The sequence below is a fragment of the Coturnix japonica genome, chromosome 4 (assembly GCF_001577835.2).
Source record: "Coturnix japonica isolate 7356 chromosome 4, Coturnix japonica 2.1, whole genome shotgun sequence".
NCBI lineage: Eukaryota > Metazoa > Chordata > Aves > Galliformes > Phasianidae > Coturnix > Coturnix japonica.
In genome coordinates this window covers 29,069,197-29,094,038 of record NC_029519.1, presented here as the reverse complement: position 1 = coordinate 29,094,038, position 24,842 = coordinate 29,069,197, and the positions used below count along the sequence as shown (strand labels likewise).

General features: G+C 44.3%; 2 protein-coding genes across 2 annotated transcripts in view; one reads left to right on the top strand and one right to left on the bottom strand.

The window, feature by feature from the left end:
* The window catches only part of LRBA (LPS responsive beige-like anchor protein), a 346,581-nt gene that overhangs the window by 186,567 nt on the left and 135,172 nt on the right, over positions 1–24,842 (top strand). The window contains exons 40-41 of the mRNA XM_015861117.2: positions 1,451–1,597; positions 4,207–4,343. Coding sequence (XP_015716603.1) covers positions 1,451–1,597; positions 4,207–4,343 — 284 coding nt within the window. The remainder of the gene's footprint in view (positions 1–1,450; positions 1,598–4,206; positions 4,344–24,842) is intronic.
* Positions 7,223–9,429, bottom strand: MAB21L2 (mab-21 like 2). The gene has a single exon (XM_015861116.2). The coding sequence runs from the start codon at positions 8,675–8,677 to the stop codon at positions 7,598–7,600; it is 1,080 nt and encodes a 359-aa protein (XP_015716602.1). The 5' UTR covers positions 8,678–9,429; the 3' UTR covers positions 7,223–7,597.

The window sequence follows — 24,842 nt, the reverse complement described above, 5'->3', positions numbered from 1 at the left end:
GCTGCTAACTTCAAATCCTCCAGGGGGAGTTAATTACAGGAAAACCCTTCTAACCATCAGCTGCATATTTCCATGACAAGAAGGGTTTCAGCTCACACTGAACAATTCCAGAATGGGAGTTATCATTATTTACATGGGTGTGCTGTAGAAGAAAGTAAAACTTGGGTTTGCATGATGCTGTTTAGGCTTTTTGATAATTTACTTTGTACTTACTGGTTACGTACGAGTTGCAGCGATGACCTGGGGAGGAATTGCCCTGCAGAAATGGAAGCCTATTCTGCATGGCAAGAGGAACCTTTTTTTTTTTTTTCTTTTTTTCTTTTTTTTTGTGGTAGTGTCCACAGCAAGCACTGGGCATTTGTTGGGATATTTTAGATTTTTTAAAATATATTTTTATTCTGTTGTTTTTTACTTAATTGCAAAGTCTATTACTTGCAATTTATGTGCATATATGTAGTTAATTTAAACTGTATAACTCGCCACTGGGGACTTGCCTCCTGCTGGAAGTGTTTGCACGGTAACATTTTGGTTTCAAACGAGCAGCACAACTCCCGTCCTGCGTGGCAGCGCTCCGAGGCAGCAGTGAGCTGCAATGTGTTGCAGCGAGTTGCTCACGGTGCAGGGTTTTCAAAGGCGCAGCGCTACGGGCATTCTCAATATCTTTAAGAAATAGCGTGCTCATTTTAAACTGTTCGGGAAGGTTGTTTTTTCGGTTTTTCTGTTTTGTTTTTGCCTTTAGCACAGTAAGTTTAGCTCCTGTGTAGTGAACTGTCATCTCCGTTTGGGTTTTTGTTGTTGTTGTTCTGTTTTGCTTTGTTTTGCTGCTGCTCCGAGCTGGTAAGCGAAGCCAAACCTCCGCATGGCCCTCGCTGCGGAGCTCGTGCCGCTCCCGACGTGCCGCTGTGGCTCCGCGAGGCCCCGGCTCCGCCCGGAGCTCTCGGCGGCGGCACGAGCTGCTCGCTCCCTCCAGCCTCGCGCGGGTTCCCTCCGGCTGTCTTGAGGGCAGGTGCACGCCGCCGTCCTGTTCGCCCTCCCAAATGGGAAGCGATGGGAGCCGTCCCGCCGACCCGCCCGGTGCCCTCCCGGGGCGTGCGGGGGAGCGGCGCCGCTCGCCGCCGCCGAGACGGAGCGGGGCTCGGAGCCTGGCCGGGAGTCGGCGGTGGGTGTGCGAACGGGAGCCGCGGGGAAGAGCCGCTTGTAGGCTCCCCTGCGCTGTCGTCAGCGCTTGCGGCGCAGTTGGCCGCTGAGGAGAGCCGGGGATAATTTTGAGCAGGTTTAATAGGATTAAAACTAGTTGTGTCCTAACATTAGGGGATTAAGGCGGCTACTTCCCATAGGTTGTCCCAAACTGTGTTTTCTTTTATGAACTTTCATTTTTGTATAGGAAACCACAACACTATACTGCTTTGTCTCTGAGACCTGACAGAGTTCCGTGCCTTTCTCGTTGCAGCTCCTGACGAAGATATACTTGTTAAGGGAAAGCAGTCTATCAAGAGTCAAGCCTTAGGAAATCAGAACTCAGAAAGTGAGATTCTCTTAGAAGGCGACGACGATATCACATCATTCATTGAGGAAAGAGAAGTGGAGAACCTAACGGGTAACTGCAGCTATCTGATTTCTCCTCAGCCTCCTTACTGCCTAAGTTCTCATCTCGCCAGCTCTGCAGCAAATAATACTAGTAATGCACACCCATACATTGTTCCTGCCCATTACCAAATCATTAACATCACTTTTCTGTACACATCTGATGCTGGGGATTTACTTGAGGAGAGCCGTGTGTTTTCTTGCTCGGCTCTTTATAACCTCCTGCCTTCCAGAGCAGATGCCTGTGTTCTAGGAAACCTTCTTTAGGAAAAGCAGCTCTACTCAGCCAAGAGCTTCCTTTATTTTTGACCTTGTTACTCTCCTCGAAACATAAGGCCCTGTGGGCAATTAGTCAAGTTTGTAATTAAAGTCTTGGGAGAATTTCCATTTTTTTCCCCCCTCAGCTGATAAAATATCACATGTGAATTATTCACTTGCATTTGAAGGATCTGTACGATCACTGGATTTAACTCCTTTAAGCCCCCGATCATCCCCCCAGTTTGAATCCGTTCTCTACCATACCCATATTTGACCTCACTTTTCCTGGAAGAAAAATTAAAACAGTACTTCAGTTCCTTGAACTTGATGAATCTGACCAAGTTTCGTGCAGCCTTTGCTGATGTTGTAATCCAAGTGGAACGAGTCCATTCTGTACAGTTCAGAATGTAAATAGTAACTTCCTTGGTTTGGAGACTGGGGGTAACAGAGTGTCTTCATTGTTATTCGAGGGTTATAAGATTACTGAATAGTATAAGTTTCTCTGTGTTCTTCTGCTTTCTCAACTGGTATCCCCTGCTCATTTTCTTTAGAGAAAAAGGATATTTCTTGGATAATTCTTGTTTCCTGAGAACCTGATGTGATGAGCCCACATTATGATAATTTAATGAAATTTAGTGGAAGCGATTATTTATTGTCAGTTTGCTCATCCCTTGTCTGAATTGCTTTCCACTCTTTTTAATTAAAAAAAAAAAAAACCAAACAAAAAACCACAGGTTTAAAAATACAGCATAATAATAATAAAAACTTGGGTAGGAAGGCTGAAGTAAAAGAAAGAAGCAGGAGAATAATAGCCCTTAATGTGTATGAATCTCTTTTTCCTTCCTTTCTACCATGAGCTTTCTTCTCAACAGCTTTCTCTGTTTCCTTCTCTTTTATTATGTATTCATTGCTTCTAGTAATACATTCATACAGTAATAGAGGTGAAAGGGGAGTTTAATTATATAATCTTGACAATGGCAATAGGATTAAGAAGTAATCCTCACTAATAAAGTGGTGTGGGTTAGAAATGAAGTGGAAATTGTCAGGGGTCTTCTGCAGGACCTGGACTGCCCCAGCTTCTACAGCTGTCTGCTTGCCCTGTAATTGAATGTCTGAGGGTGATTGAAAAAATGTTATTTCTCCTCTGGATTACATGCTAATGTACAGAGGGCAAAGGGAGACAGCAAAAGAACACATAGCTGCTTATTTCATCCATTTGTGGGGGTGAGCTTTGGGAAATCATGGCAGTTCTGCAGCTATCTCATGCCCATCTGCAAACACAATGTATTTGTACATTGGGAATAGAGGGCAAAGCTGCTCTGATCTCAGCAGAGCATCTCTTCTTTTGTCCTAGTGGCACACATTGAGATTGATGTGAGATTAAGGACCATCACCCTCCTAACAATTGATGGAAATGACAATTCATCTGAATGTTTTGTCAGTTATTCTCACATTGATTACCTGAACGTGTGTACCTCATTTTTAGATGCTTTATTAAAACAAAATTGTCGGTGTCACTTTCATATCTTCGGCTGTTTTATGAAAGCCAGATAATGCTGCAGCTGAGAAACTTAATTTCTTTACCTCATAATCAGCCAAATGACAAACCTAACCTCTTTTCTTTCTGTGCGTGTTAGTTTATATAATAGATCCCATACTGCCAGATCTGTGCTGAACCTATTGTTTTCAGTGATCGTCTGATCTGTCCCTGTGATAAGCCCTGTGGAGATGCGATTATTCCAATAAAAATTCATTCAGTTGGAAACCAACCCTCCAGCTGTTTACTCCCATAGTCCCCGAGCTACACTAACACTGTATGGAATCCTTGAAAAATACTTAATGTGAAACCAAAAGCATCTTTAAAACATTTTACTGTAGGCTCCGTAAGGCTGTGTAACTTTGACGATAGATTTCTGTCATCCATGAGGGAACACTTCACAATTGGACAACTTTGAACCTTGACTGCTTTCTTCATCTTTGTAGAAAGCTATTGAAACTCTCCAGTACCTACAGAACGCATCTGACAGTAAGATTTCGTGTGTTGGTGTGTGCTCTCCCTATATTGCATACAACAGAAGGAATGCAACCACTGAGATTTCTCAAAAGGATAATGTGTCTGAGTGAAAATCATATCTTGCCATGCTAAAGCTGGCTTTGGCATCTGTAATATATGCATCAGTTTGCAATTGTAGCGGCTTCAACTTTGCACAGAACAGAGAAACTGTAAATCTATTACATATGTTCTCTTTTGGGATAAAAAGACTCTTTAAGGAAGGGCTAAGATCTTTGTTTTATTTATTATCATACTCGAGGTTTGAAAAGCAAGTAATTGTGACAGTGGTTGGTGTTTGTACTCTTTGGCAGGTCCAGTCGCCCTGAGTGCGCCAGCTCAGCTGGTGGCACCCTCGGTGGTGGTAAAAGGCACTTTGTCCATCACTCTTTCCGAGCTCTACTTCGAGGTGGATGAAGAAGATCCCAGTTTTAAGAAAATCGACCCAAAGGTAAGAGATCATTGACCCTGAGCTCTGAGAGATGATGACAAATTACCCGAGCCCTTTAATTCTTCATTCTACTCCCTTTACCTCTGTTGGCCCTCAGTGCTCCTTCTTTAGGAAGTTTGCGACTGACCGTGTACCTTAGCCAACTTCTCTTGAGCGACACCTCCCCTCCTCCCTGTTCTCCCCATCCCACAATTCGACCCTACTTGAATGTTAATTAGCTTGCTGCGAATAAAGCTCCAGGGAGGCATCTGAAATAAAGACATCTCAAATCGCAGGCCTATGTGAACACAGGAAAGTCCAGCCAGCCCGTTAGCACGAACGCTTTGTTTTCCTTTCCTCTTTTCACATAACGCCAGCATAACATTGTGCTTAACCTCCTGTGCTCTTAAGTTTTCAGTGCTTCAGCATCGTATTATTATATAACAGATTTTACAGGGCCTGTTACTATTTATGGTGCCTAAGCAGAAAACTTAATTGCCCTCTTAAAAATACATTCTCAAACTGACTTGTTAATTTTCACAAACTTTTCTTGCTGTGAGCTACTCGATGGCCAGAATTTGTTTCAAATGAGAAACCTTTCTGTAAAATTCCAATTTCGGGGGTAGTATATTCTGACATCAGCTTCATAAGGTTACACCTGAATGTTTTACGCAGCGTTGCAGCAGCGCTTGAAAAGCATGACATGTTACTAGCAAATATTATCGTATCTCGTTGCTGACTGCTGGTCTTTAAAAATATCTGCTTATTATTAAACGTGGTGGTAATTTCTTGGTGAAGGGAAAAAAGTCACCGGAAGACATAGTGGGGTTGTGCTGATCTGTCGGCAGCGCCCTGTGTGTTGTGTTAAGCGTCGCTTTGGGTCTTAGTTCCTGTGGAGTAGATGGCTCTCATCTGTATGCAGTACGGTCTGAGAGCTGGGATCATCCAGTGCTATCAAGGAAAGGATTTGTTTTGCAAAGAACTCTCTCCAACCCTTCTAGCTAATCACTCATAGAAAACTGTGGCTAAAAAGAGTGATTTTATGTTGGAAATATAAATGGAATTTAACTTCCTTCTGGTCCTGAAACGTTTTGGAAATTATATTTTAAGTGTGAAATAGCTCTTAAAATTTGGATGTGCTTCCTCTTTGCCTCGTACTTTTTAAAATACGTAACGGTAGGAAACGTCTACATATAAAATGCGAGGACAAGTTTCTGTAGTTGATCCTCCATTTTCAGTGTAGTGCCGTGCGCTGTACCGGCACCAGAAAAACCTCACGGGTGTGCGGCACTCTGCCCTTCTGCTTCCCCTGCAGGACCTTTAGGCACAGATAAGAACTCTCACCGTTTTTGTGACCCGGTTTGTGGGGCCGTGGCCACATTGGGCTGGCTCTCTTTGCTCCCGTTTTCTAATGGTTGGGAGTGGCTGTTTCCCTGCCCGCGGGCAGAGCTCTCCTTTGCTTTGACTGTCTTTCATTCTGTATCTGAGGCATTTTCTTTAGCTTCTTAGAGAAGGAGTCGGTTATGTGAAGCACGGGCTATACATCTCTTAGATTCTATTTGTGATGCTACTTTCACCGGAAGACTTTAAAAATATATATCTTAATATCTCTTTCTGGGAGGGCTAAAAAGAAACGGCGTGAAATTTGATTTGAAATAGCGATGAGCTCCCGCTGCAGCTCGCTTTGAAGCATTAACACCTCCCTGCCCCACCCTCCCCTTGGATCGCGGTGCCTGGAACTGCTCCGGAGTACTCCCTTAAAACTTAAAACCCTCGAGCAGTGTAGCTCAGAAGGCGCCCTTAATTTAATTAACGAGGCTTCGTCCGTTTGCTAAATTTAAGTTACTTGGCTGTTTGTCCGAAGTACCGACAAGAGAGCGGTGTGACACGGCACTGAACGAGCTCCGATCAGATCGGGGCTGGCGCTCGGCGCTGTTTTCCCACGGAAGCGGCCGCTCCGCCAGGTGAGCCGGGGGGCGCTGGGGCTGCAATCCCGTCCCTCCCGGCCCCGCCGCGCTGCCCGCGCCTCTCGCTTCGTTTTCGCGACCCGAACGGGAACGGCTGTTTCTTTCCGGCTCCGACCTCAAAGAAACGGAAGCGGCGTTTCGGAGCGAGAAAGTTGCCTTTCGCCTCCCCTCCGAGGGACGCCGAAACTTACACGAAATGCTGCGAGCAGGCTCTGAAGCCTGTGGGTAGCGGGAGGGGGGGGGGGGGAGAGCAGCTAACGACGGCGCCGTTAACGCTGAAAAACGCTGCAGGCTTTTCCAAGGCGGGGAAGTTAAGCTGCGGGTGGAGGGCGCAGCGCTGGGAGTCCCGGGAGCCCCCGGCCCGGCGCCTTGCTCCGAGCGGGCAGCCCGCGGGGAGACCCGCAGCCTGCGTGCCGGTGCCGCCGAGCGAGCGGGGCGGTGATGCGCCGGCACCGTTCGGGGTGGCTCAGTATTTCGCGTTCGAGTCCACCGGGACGGCGCGTTCGCACGGGGAATATGTAACGCAAAGTACACGTGCTCGAGTCGTAGTTAAAAAAAAAAAAAAAAAAAAAAAAATTAAAAAAAGGAGGAAAAAAAAAAAAAAGAAGAAAGAAGCTGGAAGCGAAAACGAGCGCGCCCGATGCGAGGCGAAACGCCGCGGGCTGCCCGCCTGGAACGGGGCGATGCTCCGCGTGGGTCAAGGAGGAGAGGGGAAAGGCACAGCAGTGTAACGCGGTACAGAGCTGCTCGCACGCAGAGCAAGGGGTTTTCTCAGCGCCCCGTTCTAACGGGAAACCGAAGCACTGCGCCGAGCGGAGGGCTCGCATTCAGCCTGCGGGGACGTCCCGCTTCAGATTTTGGTTTTTAAGTGTCGATTCTGCGGTTCGGAAGGGCCCTACCGGCCCGAACTTAAGAACCATGCACGAAAAGTAAAGTTAAAGTGATATTTTTATTACTATTTGCAACAAGTCAGTGGTGGGGCACATCATCTGACCTCGGCGCCGAAACACATTTAACATCGGTAAAACTTTTTTTTTTTTTTTTAAAGGGCAATTTGTACATATAGTTAAATAATTTTTCACTTGGTGACAACATTCAGGCAGACGAGAGAGAGAGAGTAAGAAAAGGACTATACAGGGATTGGAAAATGTACCTTTGGGCTTTCGTTTGGCCGTGGCAAAAGTCCGAGCGCTTCCCTTTGCGGAGGAGGAGAGGCGGGGGGGCCGTCCCCGCGGGCGGCGCCGATCCGTAGCAGTCTGCGGCCGCCGCGGTACCGGGGGGCGAGCGGCTCGCGCCCGGGCGCCGGCCCTATAGTTTGTCGAGGCTTTTGGGATTGGTGAGGATCTCCCGGGCCAGCCTCCAGGTCTGTTTGGCGGCGCTCTCCAGGGCCGAGTGGGGCTTGCCCTGAAAGAGGTCGAGGTTGGGCAGGAAGTAGTGCGGGCAGCGGCGGCACTGCAGGCAGGAGATGAGCTGCAGCAGGATGCCGTTGAGGCGGTCGCCCAGGCACGCCTCGTCCCAGTCGGTCTCTCGCGGGTGCTTCTCGCACTCGTACAGCAGCAGCGTCTTCATGTGGTAGTTGTTGAGCGGCTGCCCGGGCAGCTCCAGGTGTCGGTCCCGCAGCGTCTTGAGCACCGAGAGGCACTTGTTGCGGCAGCCGCCCATCAGCAGACGGTTCTCGGCCTCGCCGAACTGCAGCACCCAGGCGTCGCTTTCGGCCGAGCTCTGCTTGCCCGTCAGCGAGTAGCACTCCTTGGAGAGCAGGTTGAAGCCTTCCGCCTTCACCTCGGCCACGCGGTTGGGGCCGGGCCAGGGGATGTGCGGCATGGGCCACTGCGCCGCGCTGCGCGGCCAGATGCCCGTGCACTTGAAGGCGGGCGTGATCTGCACCACGTAGCGCTCGCGGATGCGCAGCTTCACCTCGCTCGTGTCCGCGATCATCTTCACCACGTCGCGGTAGCTGCACTTGTCCACGGCCTGGGCCACCAGCGTCTGGAAGCGGGAGCGGATCTTGCGTGCCGACAGGTAGCCCGAGGCCGTGATGAACTCCACCCAGAGCGACATGCTGCGCTTGCGGCCGTCGCTCAGCTTGAGCACGGCGCAGCCCGGCAGGGAGCCGTCGTCCACGAAGTTGAAGACGCCCATCTGGTTGAGGTAGAGCACCACCTCGAACTCGGTGGGCGAGATCACTTCCAGCCCCTCGTAGCGGGCGTCGATCTCGCTCAGGGAGCTGATGAAGCGCGGCTCCTGCACCTCCACCTCCTTCAGCACGTCCGACACCACCTTGCACACCTCGCGGATGGTCTTGGCGATGGCCGCCTTGCGCGCCTGGCAGCGCTCCGTGTAGTACTTGTTGAGCTGGTACACCAGCTTGGCCTGGGCGGCGATCATGTTGGGGCACAGGTCCGGGCTGTACACCGGGCTCTCGCAGTACGTTGAGGGATCCAATGCTTTAGCGGGGGCTGCAGCTTGGCGGAGGGCAGCGGCCGGCTCGGGCACCCCCGCCCCCGCCGGGCGGACGGCGGCAGCGCGGGGCGGAGGAAGAGGAGGCGGCGGCGGCACGAAGCGGCGCGGCCCGGCGCTGCCCCGGCCCGGGGGCGGCGGGGGCCGGGAGGTGGATGCTGCCGCTGCGCTCGGCCGCCCGCCCCCCCGCGCCGCTGCAGGGCCGCTTCAGCAGTTCATGGAATCGAAAGAGCCCGGGCGAAGTCGCGCAGGAGTTCCCCGCAGAAGCGCCGGTCGGCGGCGAAGTTTAGCACCGCCCGCGGGGCGAGAGCAGGAGGAGGAGGAGGAGAAAGGCGAGCGGTGTCCCGAGCGCCGAGCGAGCCCCGTCCGGCCGCCGCCCTCGGTCCGTTCTCGGTGGGTGCCCTGCCGGGTGCCGCCGGGCGCCTTTCTGCCCCTGGAGCTGCGCGGCTCCGGAATCGTTACTCGCAGAGTCGCGCGGCCGCTCTGCGCTCGCTCATCCCCGTCCTGCGGCTCGGCACGGATTGTTGGGGTTTGTTTTTCTTTGCACACACTGTGTTATCCCGGGCGGGAGGAGGGCGGTGCGGTATGCCCGGGAGCGCTTCTCCTCCCCCTCCCCACCCCTGGCCGTGCGCGCCGCGGCTCTGTCTGTCCGCGCCTCTCCTCCTCCTCCTCTTCCGCGTGTCCGCGCGGCTCTGGGCGCGCTGGCGCCGTGGTTACTTTATGAATGGGCCCCGGTCGAGGCGGAGGGGCGGAGCGCGCCTCCTACAATCGCCGCCGAGCTGTCAGCGGAGCGGCCAATCGCGGCACCGGGCGCGGCCGGAGCGGGACTGGCGGGCGGGGCGCGGGGGGCGCGGGCACGGCGACGCTCATTGCCGCTCATTGCCGCTCATTGCCGCTCATTGCCGCGGCCACGGACCGGGCACCGGCGGCTCGAGACCTCGCTGGCCGCTCGGCAGCGTCCCGCAGCCCCGGTGTATGCCGGCTGCCGGAGCTCCGGCGGTGTGCGGGGGGACCGGGGCATTGTGAATGTCCCGAGGCTGATGTCGGGCTGTAGCGGGGAAAGTGTGAGCGTCGCTGGGGCGGAGCGGCGCGCCGCGGCCACGTTAACGGAGATAAATCCGTGCCGTAAAGTTGAGTTCATCCTCCTGAGGTGGAGGATTGAGTTATTCGAAAAGGAAACTGTGTTTTATGCAAGTTTGTGATCATGAGAGCGCTGAACGGTTTGCACGTATAACCGCGAAACGCGCGGCGGTGCAGAAATGCGACGAGCGGGTGTTCGTGGAACGCCGGGGTAAAGCGAACGCTTTTCCCTACAAACTCCCGATGTGGGGAGAGGTGCCGTCCGCCCGCTCCGTGTCGCCGCTCCCGGGCTGTGTGTCCCCTCTGCTGCGGGCCCGGCGGATCCCCAGCGCGCCGAGAGCCGGGAGCGGGGCCGCGGCCGTTCCCACGCCGTGCGCTTTGTACGGGGTCTCGGCTCGTCCCGCTCTTGGGCTCCGCGTCCGGTTCTCTGTGGTTTATTTTTTGCCTTTCGTTGTGGCTGGCTGGTTTTACTAAATAAAATATCGCCGTCTGTTTGCCGCGTGCGTTTAAATTAGAAACATGCCTGATGCCGGCCGTATAACCGCACGCTGGATGAAGTAAGTGTGGACGTGCCCGGCTCTGGTGCTGCTCGGGGCTCTGTCCTCGACGAGCCGCCCGCTTCGGGCTTTGCGTTACGCCGCTGATCGGCGGGACCGGCAGGTGCCCGGCGGGATGGAGACGGGCCGGGGGCGGCTCCGGGCAGAACAGCCTCAAAGAGCGGAGAAGGGCCGTGATACCGCCGGCCCGGGCAGGCGTGAGGAGCGGCAGAGCTGGCAGAGCGCCGGGTCGGGCGCGGGTGGGGGGACGAGGGTGCCTATTTTCAGGGCTAAAATAGAACGGAGGCGGTCACCCTCCTGCCCCCCTCCTAAGGTGACCGATGGTAAAGTGTTACCAGTGCTCAGATTTAAAACAATTCATTACCAATTTTCCCGTCTGAGGTTGAAGCTCTAGTAAATAATAAATCAGCTGAACAAAAGCCGACTTTAATTTATTGCTCTGGCGCTAATTAGAAACATCATTTGAGCAATAAACTTAAACACTTCCAGCAAATAATGCACGTGAAGCCTTTCTCTGGGCGATTGCGGCCGCGCCGCATTAAGATCGTCTTCGGCTGTGGCGGAATTTGCTCTCGCCGGGATGAATAATTGAAAGGAACGGTATCGGAGGAGCTGCAATCGAAGAGCCCCTCTCCCCATTGCATTTATAGATGCTGGCGCGGAAGTCCGTCAGCACTTCTCGATGCTGCACCGTGCGGAGCGGCAGCCCCTCCGGCGGCGGGGAACACCGTGCTCCGTTGGGATGAAGGAGCGCGGAGACGGACTCTCGGGGCTAAAAGGCACTTGAAGCCTTCAGAGCGATTGATCTGCATTCTCCCGTTATAATCCGTCTCATCATACTTGAGTTAATGAGGCAGGGGCGGAGGTGATCTGATGGTCCTTGACAAATTCATTAGGGAGGCTGCGGGACGTTTTATTTGACTGTTAAACATCGTGTTTGTTTGGTTTAGGCAGCGCCAACGTCGGCACGCCGCTGCCTGCAGCAATAGCGTTTTGTTAGCGAGGGCTGCTGGAAACGGAGCTGCGAGGGACTCGTGCGGGGGGGAGCGCGCTGCCCCTCGGCGCCTCCTCCGCTGCGGGCCCGCACGTGGCAGCGCTCCTGCGGGCAAACGGGGCGGCAGAGCGGCAGCCAGCGGCGGCCAGGAAATGTGCGATCGCCTTTTTGATTTTATTCTGTTTCAATTCGAGAGGGAATGCCGTGCATTTTGTTAAGCCTTAAAAGAAAGAAAAGAAAGAAAAGAAAGAAAAGAAAGAAAGAAAGAAAGAAAGAAAGAAAGAAAGAAAGAAAGAAAGAAAGAAAGAAAGAAAGAAAGAAAGAAAGAAAGAAAGAAAGAGAAAAAAGGCATATCAACAAAACGAGAAGAAAACTGAAAAACAAACGGGAGTTTCAGCAGGAAGCACGCGTGTTTTTTATTGCGTGCTGTGGCATGCTTGCTTTTGCTTGGTAGCCATCTTACAGTCAGAGTGTTTCAGACCCTTTCTATTCTAAAAGGTGTATTTTGAAGTTTCTATCACGTGGTACCGATGCAGCATTTAATTTTAAAGGCAATTCAAAGTTTAATCAAAATCGTGAGGCTGTTAAGGGCTTTGTGCCCAATTTACCCTTTTTCTCTCTTTTCTCCCCTGAGTGGAGAGGGAAAAGCGAATGCAGGAACAGGTGCTCCCAAAAGGGAGAATAAGTGTTTTTATGAATAGCACATGAAATATGGATAGGTACCCATCCATTTTGTTCATGGCAGCTTTGTAGACAAGACCCAGCCAGCGCTCCACGATTTTCCAGTAGCTGCTTTCCTTTCTGCTAAGGGATGCAGGTTTGTGGAAAAACAGGATAATTAATCTCCTCGTGGATCCTAACATTGTGATGGTTTTTTTTCCTGGGGATCAGTCTTCAAACATTCTCAGCTTTAAGCACTTTGTTGAACTCTGCTTCCATTTATAGAAGAACAGTATGGGAAAAGAGCTAGTGCCCTTTGCCTGTCATTTTCATACATTCCTGCACTGCTGATGGAGCTTGAACTGCTGCAGGGAATGTATGGATTTGAGAAGAAATGATTCAGTAATGCATGTTGTGTTTCTCTGCAGCAGAACCAGGTTAATGGTTACAGTAAAGGCTGCCATGCATTTGGTGGTTAAAATTCTGTTTACGTTCAGTAGTGTGCAGTATGTACCTTGTTTTTTTTTTCTTTTTTTAAAGGCTTGGCTTTGCTTTCTGCTGATCTCTCCTAAGAACTGTGTTTATGAAGTTAGCTGATAGCGCGCATTGAGGGAGAGATGTTTTCCATTCAGCAGATGTCATTAACGTAGCTCATTGGCAAAGAGTATTATACAAATCTGGTACTTTTTTTTAAATGTAAAGGTAGGATGGTATGGTAATTAAATAATTTATATGTATTCCTAAGTCTCCCTTTGTTTTCTTTCTGGAGTGGGAAAGGAGAAGGCTCCAACTACTCCTCTAAGGAGCTCAATTTTCCTTTCCTTAAAATGTGGGTGTGTTCATCTCCTGGTGTTTAACTATGAAGCCATATGAAGGCTGTCTCTGTCGCTTTGAGTCTTGAGTTGAAGGTAGCTTCTCTTTTCTAGCAATGAATAGCTGTGGCTTTTAGCTGTAAGATTATTTTGGCTACTAAACACAGTTTTATGTTTGCCCTCAGTAAGTTGACAATTAGAGAAAAATCAAACAAGTGCACCAGAAAAGAACATTTCTAATGCTTTTATAGCATTTTCTTCTTTAAAAACTTTTCAGGGCCCTTTTGTTTTGTTTATTTTGTTTGGTTGTGGTTGCATACTATTGGTGTTTGCTATTGTATCCAGCAGAATTAACCTAATTCACTGTGCTGACTGGTCTTTATTTACAATAATTGATTATTTATGTTAATGATGTCAATTTTGAAAAGTATGAGAGCGTGTAACATCCTGGGATTTTGCCAGCTTGATCCTCAGCTGGATGCAGTAACACTCGTTTTCTTGAGAAGGATATTTACGAGTTAATCTGGGCTTCTCTAATAAAATTCTTAAATTGAAATTCAAAAATTTCAGTTTCAAGCTCCAGAAGTGGAAGCTTCTCATTTGTTCGCTTACACTCTTAGAAATACTTCCCCAAGTAGCAGTGTAAAATAGCTCTACTCCTCGCCAGCCATGCTACAGGTAACAACCCTTTAGCGAGCGCCTGTGAGTGCAGTTCATAAAGGGAAAGGGAGCTGTGGGAGGAGGGTCAGAGGGGGCTCAATTTTCTCATTAGCACTGCTGACCAGCATGCAATCTATCGAGTCACTCTTTTTTGTTTCTGCTTCTCCCCCCGCTTCTCCCCTCTCCCAGTATTTAAAGATGATTTTGGTTTTGGTGGAAAGCGGTTATCATAGACAAGGCATGCAAGTTTTACTTAAATGTAACTTATTTAATTGTTATTTTTTATGTTTCCTGTTTGAACAACCTAATAATTGTTGCTGTATTCAAATATTTTTCAATTTAAACGCAGAATTAGAGCTGTCTATGTTTCTGCTTGTTGTACGTCACGATATTAAACTTTTATCCTTTTGAAGAACTGTGCCAGCATAAAAGTAGCCTATTACTAGTTATATAATCATTGCAGGGGGTTGGTTGCTATTTCTAATCAAATCTTAGCTATTCCTATTTTATATCTTGCCATGCATATTTTATTTCAAAATAACTTCTCCATGATAATATGATGCTCTCTTTTTAGTTTTCTTATGGATTAGATAAAAACCTGTGTGCAAAATATTCCTACATACTGTCTCCTCTAGCAGGGAAGGAGAAACTGTGTCGGTTCAAGTAATGTATAGAAGCCATCTGCATAGTTTAATTGAAATAATATTTGGTGATCTAAGGGATGGAAATTGTTCCTTTTCCTTAACCATCTGAAATAAAACCGGGATGTAAAACAGCTGTCTTGGCCTATGGAAATCAAGGTTCTGCCAGTCTGTTTCTTTTCTTCATTTTCTCCTTCTATCTTCCTTTATTATCTTTGGATCCCAAGGAGTCTTTCTTATTTTCTAACTGGTTTTGTCTGCAACAAGGGGCTGGGTTGCTGGGTTTAAATAGACTTTGGATAGAGTGAAAAATCTTTGATCTATGTCTATGACTGCTTCCAAATGATTTGCTTGCTGGGACTGGACACTGTCCATGCCCTTTCACTTCACTATCAGATAGGCACACAAAAAGGACTTGACATGCTACCAGATGCATAGTTAATCATTGCATTAGGTCTGTAAAGGGGTCCATCCAGACTCAATTAGGTTTACCATTTTTAACTAGCGTTTGCTCTGTAGTTTGTTTGGAATGCAATATTAATTCTAACTGCTGTTCTGTTTATTTAACAGTGTTTTTATAGACTTCTACACTTTTATTTTCAGGCGGTTTTTGCTGCATTTCTTCGGCTTTGCCTTTATTTTGAACAAGTGAGTGATAAGATACAACAGATATTTTTGCAGCATAATATATTATCTGAAGCTTTCATAGAAAAAAAAAGTATTTGTACAATTCAGCTGTTTTCATTTCTCAGTACTGATTTTTAAATATGCAGTTGAAATAAGGTAAATACAGCGACTGACATTTATTGAAAATGTGTATAGAAAAGTAGCTTTCAAGAATATTTAAAGATTTGCGACTGAATGTTAAGATCTGAAATCCATACAGAAGCAGATCTCCTATCATTTATTTACACAAGAGCTCATTCTTATATCTGACACTGCATGCTTTTCTGTGAGAAGGACATTAAGGATGCGGGAGTTAGGGAGGTTCAACTGCAGGGTAAAAAGCATCAGGTAAGTTACTGCTCCGAATCTTGCTTGCATATTTATATTAAAAGGTACTGTGTTTGCTGAATATAGAGCATTTAAAATTCCTAGAGTTCACAGAGTTTCTAAAAACTTGTAGTTGAGCTTACTTGTACTGTCACAGTATGAAGAAGCTCCAGTATTTATCAAATGGGATAAATAGTTTTGATCACCCGTGCTGTCTGTATTTCCCTGAAATGCTTATATTGAGGACGGTAGGCCAACAGAGGGAGGGGCTCAAAAAGGGGTGAAGCCATTACTACTTAAAAATTAATGTTATTTCCAAAAGAAAGGAGTGCTAATGGGAGTATTTTGAAGCATTTTCGTTTGTTTTTAATAAAGGTTTTAACTTGTTTGGGGGGAAAGGAGGAACAAGGCATTCTGATCTGTGTGTAGTTACTAAAGCTATTGTATTCCACTTCAGGAAACAGTTCAGCCTTCATTTTAAATCTGAGATTTCATGCTTTAGTTCTTTGCTTCATGGTTGTCAGCATTCTTTAAGGAGGGAAGATACATTAAAATGTAACATTTATTATTTATCTTGGCCACAGTGATGTTCTGACACTGCTAACAGCCTTCCAAGATTCAGGATGTGTGAGTGAATGCTGCTCAGAAGTGCCAGTTAATGCTCTCCAGGGATTTTTAGAGTATCCATACTTACCTGCTGCTCTGAAATATAGGTGTGCACGTATGTGCATGCGTATCCTGCATTTATGCTGGTATTCATGCATGTAAATATACAGCAAAGAAGAAAGACGTGAGTCCTTGCAAGGCATGGGCATGTAACTTTCCCTCACCCACCGTCTATCTCAGAAGCCTATTCTAAGTGGCTCTCAAGTGCCAGCACATCTACAGAGGGCAACTGTGTATGTGTCTGGTGTGGGTCGCCAGAGTGTAAACTTGAAAGAAAGTAGGACTGAAATGCAGGGTCATTTGCGAATTTATGTTTTATCTCCCTTCGCTTGAAAATTTATGAGGAGAGTGACTTCGAGTGCTGGCGCTGTGTGTTCCAGGGCTTGCCCCCACTGATAACACCCTTGTTGGCGTGAAAGTGCAATGCAAATTATGACAGTTACAACCTTCTGTTTTGTTTAACCTGTCAGTGGATTTCCTGGCTCAGCGCTGAGGGCAATGGTGTGTTCAGCTAGTTCCATATTCACCTAAACTTAAAAGGTCAGGTTTCTACAGGCAAGCCTAGTCAAAGCCTAATTGATGAGGAGGGCAGGGGACAGAATTTACTGTTCTGTTGGCTAGTTTCATATCGTTAGGTTGTCCTGAAAGCATCAGGCAGTCACAGCCCCTTTCATGTAAGTGCTGACCCTAGACAGGAGCTGACAATCAAAGGAGGCAGCCACAGGAACCGGTGCAAGTAGGCTATTGATTTTTCAGTTAGGTCTAAGTAGTTTGTAGTATGGGTAATGGGTGACAGAGGCAGGTATGTCATTATCAATGAGCTCCAGAACAGTAGCGACAGCCCCCGCTCATATTTCCTTCAGCACTGACAGTATGCATCCAGCGGTGGTCGATAAATCGCCCAACCTTTTCCTGACAAGTGACTTGGAGGTGGAGGGGGGAGTCAAAGAGCTAAACTTCTGTACTTGAACTTGATGGGGGTGCGGAGGGAGGAGGCCACCGCCCGCATCTGTGCGAGGGAGAGCACGAAGGTGCGGGAGCAAGGCCCCAGCAGAGGCCTGGCCAGCCGCCTTGCCTCCACGCTTCCCAGAGAGTGAAAGTTTTTCTTGAGATCAAGTGGAATGGCTCAGAACGCCGGCTTTCTGCATCAGGGGTCTGCTTCAGTAGTTAATTTAGGTTTCCATGGCAGGGCTTTGTTTTTACTTTAGCATTGCTCTGCATTTAATCAAGATTATAGTGCCGCGGCAGTGCAACAATCGCCGTCTGCCATTCCAAATCCGCTTTTAATTCCTAGTTTCCTCTTCTTAAATTTCATATGTGGAGACTATTTAAAGATACTGAAGCTTTCTTATAAATCCAAAGTGCTGTCAGTACCATTTTATGTTCTGACTACTGACACCGTTTTTGGTCAGTAGTGAGGTATTAATACTGTAGGAAGCTGAAAAATGTTTTTTATTACTTGGACCTTAATAGGAGTGGTTTCTGAATTTAATAGAGCTAGATGCAAATTTGAGGTTCACAATTAAATCCTGAAATATAACGAGAGAGCTTAAAATTTTTAATGAGCTGCTTTGTTTGTTTGTTTGCTTTGTTTTGGTTTTAAATATACCTGTATGGGAACACAGTTAAATGAATTCAAGTATCTTAATCTGAATCTCTTGAAGTTTTCTAGTGTAACTTTACTCGAGGGATGTAAGTTATCTGCATTTTTTCAGAAGTTGGAATTCAGTCAGGTTTTATACCGTGCACAGATGTTAACAAAATAGCATGTGCATATAATTAAAAAAATATATATATCTTTAAACAAATTGAAATAAAGCAGAAGAGTAAATATTTTGAAAAACTTCCTTAAAATAACTCATTGCTATGGTATCTTGTTTAACAATGTTTGTAATGTTACACAGAGCAGGAATCTGAGACTGTGTATATTGAATAGCTGCAAAGCATCATACATGCCTGAAACTTTTTAGCTGCCTGCAGCGGCTAAAGCTATTTTCTTTGTGGCTGTCTTTTAACTGCGAGAGCAGTGTTGACACAGACCCAAGAGGTGAGGCTGAAATTTATCAGAGGATTATGAAATCCTCTAATAAATATTTGCATGAGCTAAAAACCCGAGTATCTGTATATTTGAAGCAGTTACAAAAGCAATTAGTTATAAAAATCAGTTTAGATCTTGTTACCTTGCCTATTGAACAAAGCTTCAGAAGATGGGCTGCCTAACTGTCTTCCAGATGAAATTTTTTTCAATTATTTGGACAGAAGGTGTTCCAGGAGATTTGAGGCCTTAGGTATTCAATGGGAGTTTTTCCTCTGTCAGCAGCCACAGTGTCTCACAGGGCCGTTCTTTATGTTAAACTAGGCAAGAGTGCGGCTGAGCGGTTTGAATCTTATCTTCCCTTATAAGCAGTTACAGTATCTTTGACTGCATTTTCAGTGTTGCTGGCATGTTGTGTTATTGCAGAAATGTAAAAAGGAGCTGCAGAAAGCCGACAAATTAAATTTTCATGAAAGAAAACCCTAATCAGCAGTGACAGTGTAAGAGAAAGATGATTGCCACTTGGTCATTGTGGAGAGGCACTTAGGCTTGGTGTCAGTGCTTCTGTTAATGATGACTAATGTATTTCTCGGAGAGAACGCATGCTCAAACATACTGCTACAGTCCAGAGAAAGAACTGAGAGATAGGCACTATTAAGGTAAAAGGTTGTGAATCCTAAAACAAAAGCTTCAGCTGGAAAGGCTGCAGCGTTTCTGCAATGCCAGAAAGCACAGCTGTAAAGCTGTTCTTGTTCCACTCTTTAAGCAAAAGTATTCCATATATGCATATATGCACATGTATGATATATATACACACAAATCTATTCTGTGCTACCTAATCCTGCTTTAATTTAAAAAAAAAAAAAAAAAAAAAAAAAAGGCATAGTTGCCACATACAAATATGTAAGAATGCTTGTCAGGAGTCACGTTTTATTCCTCTTCTGTTAACAAAGCTGCAGTATTTTTTTTCATAAGCACAGCGCTGTGTTCTGAATAAACCTTTTGTAGCCAAATGCAAAATGACTCAAAAGACCTTTTCAAATGTTGAAGCTTTGGCTGTTAGGTATATTGGCAAAAAAGAGGTGGCATGTGTCATTTCTTCAGCTTTTCCCAAAGTGAGACCTTTCAGAAGGGCATTTGCAATGCTTGTCATATTTTTTCATATACATCTTATTGGCCTGACAAGTCTAGAGGACCATGAGAAAACAGATGTCATTGCATTCAGACAACACTAATTACTCTGGGATTTTTGCAGCCTCAGTGCCTACATGTAACTGTCGATTATGACTGTTTATGTGGCCTATCATGGGTACATGCTGCACACTCAGATAGTGCCACCAGGCTTTGTGTTCCCTGTTATCGCACAATAAGATATAAAAATCACCAACAAGCACCACAGCAAGAAAATGCTGTCATGTGCTGCTTTTATATGCTTAAAATTAAGAGCTGCATTTACAGTTGTTATTAGATGGCATCTTCTAAATTAGGTCATGGTTCATGTTGGAAACCAACAGTCTTTTCTTATAAGCTGTTGTGTTGGTGTCTTCTTTGTTAAATTTTCCTTGCAACTGTCATTTCAGAATCTATTCTTCCTGCGCAGCAATAACAGCTGCACGATTTTTAACACAAAGTTCAAGTGGTGGTCACATCGTGGCCTGACTTTGTACATTATTTTGAATTTTGGTACGCGTTTCATAAGCGGTGCAGCCAACGTTAATCACAGATTAGAAAATAAAAGCTCCAATAATGTAACTTCACTTGCTGATGAAGCAGAAATGGAAGCAGCTTTATCAAAGATGTATGATGAGATAAAACTGCAGTCTCTGCTGTACAGTTATAGTAATTATGACTAATGAACCGTCCAGTCTGGATGAAATGGCATGCCCACAGGGACTGTGTCCAATCAGTTGTGACTTATGCAAGCTGAACAAAACATTGATGGTGTTCCAGATTCAATATTGTAACAGGAAGTGTGCTCTTTGTTTGCAGTGTCAGATTTGTCAAGTTATTTTCAGGCAATTTAGGCATAAACAGTGTTAGTAAATAAAGTCTTAAGAATTGGGGTTTGTTGAGGTCTGAAATAGGCTTGCAGAACTGCAGTTTTGTGTGACCAAATATACTGGCATTAAACAAACAAACAAAAAAACCCTACAACAAAATACATCAGTGGCCCATCCCTGATGCAAAATGCTAAGTTGGTCCGATCTTCTTGTTAATCTTTAAGAAGGTGCTATTTTTTAATATGCTGAATGTAATGAAAACAAAATATTCACATGCTTATGAATGTGATTTATTTAGGCATACTGGAGTAATTTGTTTTTTAAGAAATTTGTTTGAGACTTGATACTACTACTTTTATTTTCCTTTTGAAGCATTTCATACTTGAATCTGTGTGTAATATATAAGTAAAAGAAAACAAGATACTTTACAGTGTTGGAATCTGAATGACAATTTCTTATTGTGAGAAGGTTAATGCATACAGCCAGTACGAAATGAAGTTTCAGTATGTTTTGACAATCTGTAGGCCTGCAGCAGGGTAATGATTGTAGGACTGCTTCTTTTTTAAAGACAATGTGTGTAGCTGCAAAAAGGAAAAAAAAAAAAGAAAAAAGAAAAATCTGCAAGTTAAATGTAGTTTTTAGTGGAAGTTCTGAAGTTAATTGCAAGACAGCAAAGCAGCACAAAAATACTTTTATATATATAAATTGGCGATAAGCTGTTAAAACTTAGTCTGGAAGCGGTTGTCTGTCAGCCTTTTTACTTACATGCAACTGTTTGAGAGGTTTGGCAGGAAGATGATGAACTCATTACAGGCATTAGCGATACATTATGATCAATTCAGCATTTTGTCTGAGCCCCTCAAGAAGCTGAGAAAGAAAACTTATTTCCAAAGCTAGAAGTAGTGTTTAACTGCAAATGAATTGCAAGAAAAGCATGAAAAAAGCACCCTAAAACATTTTTAGAATGAAGTTTAAGCAATGTGTGACAGAAATAGTTTTAGACTGATGTACTGTTTAAAAATAGTGTGTGTGTATGTTAGGAAGATTCAAGTTGTGTTAATTCTTAAAAGCCCAAATGATGTGAGTGCGCAGCTATCAAAGAATCTGGCAATTAAAGCCTGGCCTACCTGAAATCTGAGGTTGCTATTGGTCTTTTGTATTGCCTGAAAGAAAGGTGAATAGTGATTTGACATGCCTATAATTTTCCTGAAATATTTGTGTTTAGATATACCCCCCTGACTCTACTGTGTTGAAACTTCAAGTTGATGTTTTATTCATTGTGTTTAAGCTTTCCTTTCCTAAAATGAAGGATATCACAAGTGTATTATCTCTGGCGTTTTTCATCCTGCATCCTGAACAAACTTCAGAGTGCCCGCAAATATGAATTCAAGTAGATTTTAAGAAAAGAAATTCTGCTCATCTAAAGCCATCACTCATTTGATTAAATCAGCTAACAAGTCTGTCTGAGAAGGAGAAATGACTGGAAATGTGAATTAGCTCACCATTTCCATTATTTCTGCTATGTAGGTGTCCAAAGATACTGCAAGGGACCTTGTAGGAATCACAGTCTTTTTCTGTTCTCTCTTATAAATAATGTAATAAAGCATTTTGCATTTAATTTGGCAAATGGTGAAATACCGTACACAATTGAGAATATAATGTTAGGATAAAGAATGTTGGTAAGTAAGCCTGGCCAAAAAGTTGCTACATTTTGGCTATGTTAAATAATTAATTGTGAGATCTTTTGGAGACTGTGGCATTGCTAAGTACGGGTCTCTTCCTCGAGTTTATACAGGATCGATAGGAATGCAGAATATTACATACATTAACTAACTTTACTGCATGGAAGGTAGCGTTACTGTCACTTTTATTTAATGATTACATCAGGAAGCCATGCAATTATATAAAAATTATTTTCTTTCTTCAAAACAGTTATGATTTAAAAGTAATGGATGTAAGTAAAAAAGTACAGTATGTGGTGTACATAAGAATTTAGGAAAGAAGTAATCATCTGTATGAAGATTAACATTAACACTTAGGTTGTGTTTTTGGGGAGGCCTCAGAATACAGAATATCATTTGAAGTCATTGCTAACATTCTATGGATTCATGCCAACACTGAACAGCTTTTTGCTCTGTTGAGACATATATTGTTTTCACGTAGTTACTCTCTACAAGTCTCAAAACATTATTGGTGTTCAACAAGCTGAACTTGTTAGTAAAATGTGAAGTGAGGCTGTAGATTCTCAAATGTGTATACGTTGTATAAATTAAAACTGAGGAACATTGGTTCTCAAGGATTTAATTTTGCCTTCATGTTGCAGTGTGCATTAAGATACCTTAGTTGTATTTGGTGGCTTTCTTTTTATGCAGAATGGCTTAATCTACTTTTGTTACTGTGGACTACTTGCCAAGTCTTTGGAAAGAACACTCTTTCATAGGGAGAGTGAATTGTCTGTAATATGTGATACTGGGGAATTGTTTCATTCTGTGTCATCTACATCACAGGACAGCAACATTCAAAGACTGTTTTATTGAGGATTGATTCTCTTACATAAATTCAGAATCCTCTAGATTGCTTCTGTCTTGAAACTCCTTGTCTAGCTATGATGTCTTTCTACCTACCACAAATTATGTTGGCAGTGTGATCTACAATTTTAGGATTCATTACGAGCTTTATTTCTGTATTGGGCTGAATGGATTTTACGTGTTTTCTACTCCTCAGTTGCCCACTGAAATATGTTTTCTGCTGCTTACTTATCCTATGCCAATCAGTTAACACAATGACTTGCTCTACAAGAAAAAGAGATTTTCATCAAAACTACTTGGGAAGATACTTTTCCTAGCCAGTTTCTGTTTGCCATTAGCATAACAATTTTTTCACTGACTGGGAGTTTTGCTTCCTTCTATTCTTCAGAGTAGTCTTCTTGCCATTGCTTTTTCTTATTTGAATTAAATAGAAATAAACAATGAATGACCTACCTGGTAGCCCCCCTTCTCACAGCTGTTAAGTACCGAGTAGCATGGAAACCGTCAACTTCCTCCTGCTGTGCTATGATTGGTTTCTATTGTCCCATATTGAAATGTGAACCTGAAATGTGATTTCTCTGAGCTGCTGGGAATGTTCTCTGCCTCAATGTCTTAGTGGATAAAAATCATGTATCCACTTTTGACTAAGCTACCTTTTGACTAATGATTTCAGATGTGTAAATGTGGTGATTTCTGCATGCCAGGGATTCTAGAATTATAACTTTTGCTGATTTTCCCATTATTTTCATGTTAGAGTATGCAGGGTGACTGGTGCTTATGGATATAGGAATAAATCAGTCTTCTTTGGGGAAACAAGTTGAAGTAGAAAATAAGTCTTGCTTAGCATTTAATGCAAGAGAGCACAGATTTTTCTGCCTTATAGTGACTATTCCAAAACAAAGTTGGTCAGAGCAGCGTGTACTAACTTACTTTATCCATTTCAAATATATCCACAATTAGCCTTATGCTTGAGGCAGGTACGAAGAACTGATAAAATAGTGATTGTGTTGTCTTTGTCTGAGATTTATTCCTTTATCAAGGTATTTTCAGTAGTCCACTTCAGGAAAACTTGTCCCATTTGCAAAGCTCTGGCAGTGCAGGTTAAAGATTTGCCTTCTATACTCTTGGCCTGGTTTTTAATCTCACCTGATTCAAATCCACAGTAACTCAGTTCACTGATTTATACTAAATTGTTCAAAGAAATATGGCAGAATCAGGAGGAAAGCATTTTCTTACTATATGATAAGTTTTGAGATTTTTTTCAGCTATCTCTGTAATAAGGTAAAAAGTCAAAACTTCGGAAAAAAGTATATAAACAAATAGTATTAAAATCAAACTGAAATTAAGTATTTTGTTTTATTTTGATATTTGGCTTAAAGTCGCCTAACACTGTCCGGGTGTATGGCAGTGATAATAATGATAATTAATGTAACTTCCAAAATTGAACTGAACAGTCAAAAGCAATTTTTCCTTTTATTTTCCAAATTTCTTTTTTTGTTTATCAGTGAAAAAATGTCATTCTTCTTAAAAACTAACTGGAAACCTATTCTCCATGTAGTATTGTTTGACTGATCAAAAGTCAACACTTTTCATGAACAATTTTGACTTGCACTGACAGCAATTTCATTGATGTGAAATTTCAACATTGAATTGATAGATATGATTGATAGGTAGAAATGATAGCTCAGAAATTCTTGACTACCTCTGGACTTAAGTACTTGTATATTTTGTCATAGGTATTTGTTTTCTTAGAGAATCTACCAAGAAATTTGCAGATAAAATGCTGTCGCTTCTTGCAGTCTGGATTATAGGTGTTTTTACTGCTCAGCTTCTTACCTCTCTTGCGCTGTTTTTAGGTGTTATATTTTACCTTTAATGTTTTTATTTGTCTTTGATGTGGGACAAATGTTAAGATACTGTGCTCTCTTGTTGCTTGCAGGTAAGTGCTGTTTTGCTTTTTTTGCCACTCTGAACTGATCTAGTAAATATCACTCCCTCTGTATAACATTAATCTTTCAGAAGTTTGTTCTGTACTGGAGAAAAGAAATAATTAGATGCAGGTAAGAGATGAATGATGTGTAGGTGTAAATATTCTGTAAATTAAAAAATGCTATGTGGCTACTCTCAGTCTCTTTTGAGGTAGTCATGAAAACTTAAATTGTGTGCCTCATATATTTAAGGCCAGTGCGCCTATATGATTTTATTAATGCGCTATAAATCTTATATTCACGAGCGGTGTTTACTACTCTGCAGTATATTTAAAAGAAAATTTACACTTTGCTACAGAAAGAAGGTAGCCTAGTGAAAAAATGCAAGGGTGGATCTTAAACATTTGTCCAAATCTGACAAGTATTTGCAAATAATTTATTCTTGTAAATTTCTACAGAGAGTAAATGATATGTATTCCAGCCTTGATTTTAATAAAAGCCTTGCAGTATTCATTTATGCATACACGGGTAAAATAGGG

What these genes read in the sequence shown, in the direction of transcription:
- MAB21L2 (XM_015861116.2), bottom strand. Translation starts at nt 8,677, where the DNA reads ATGATCGCCGCCCAGGCCAAGCTGGTGTACCAGCTCAACAAGTACTAC.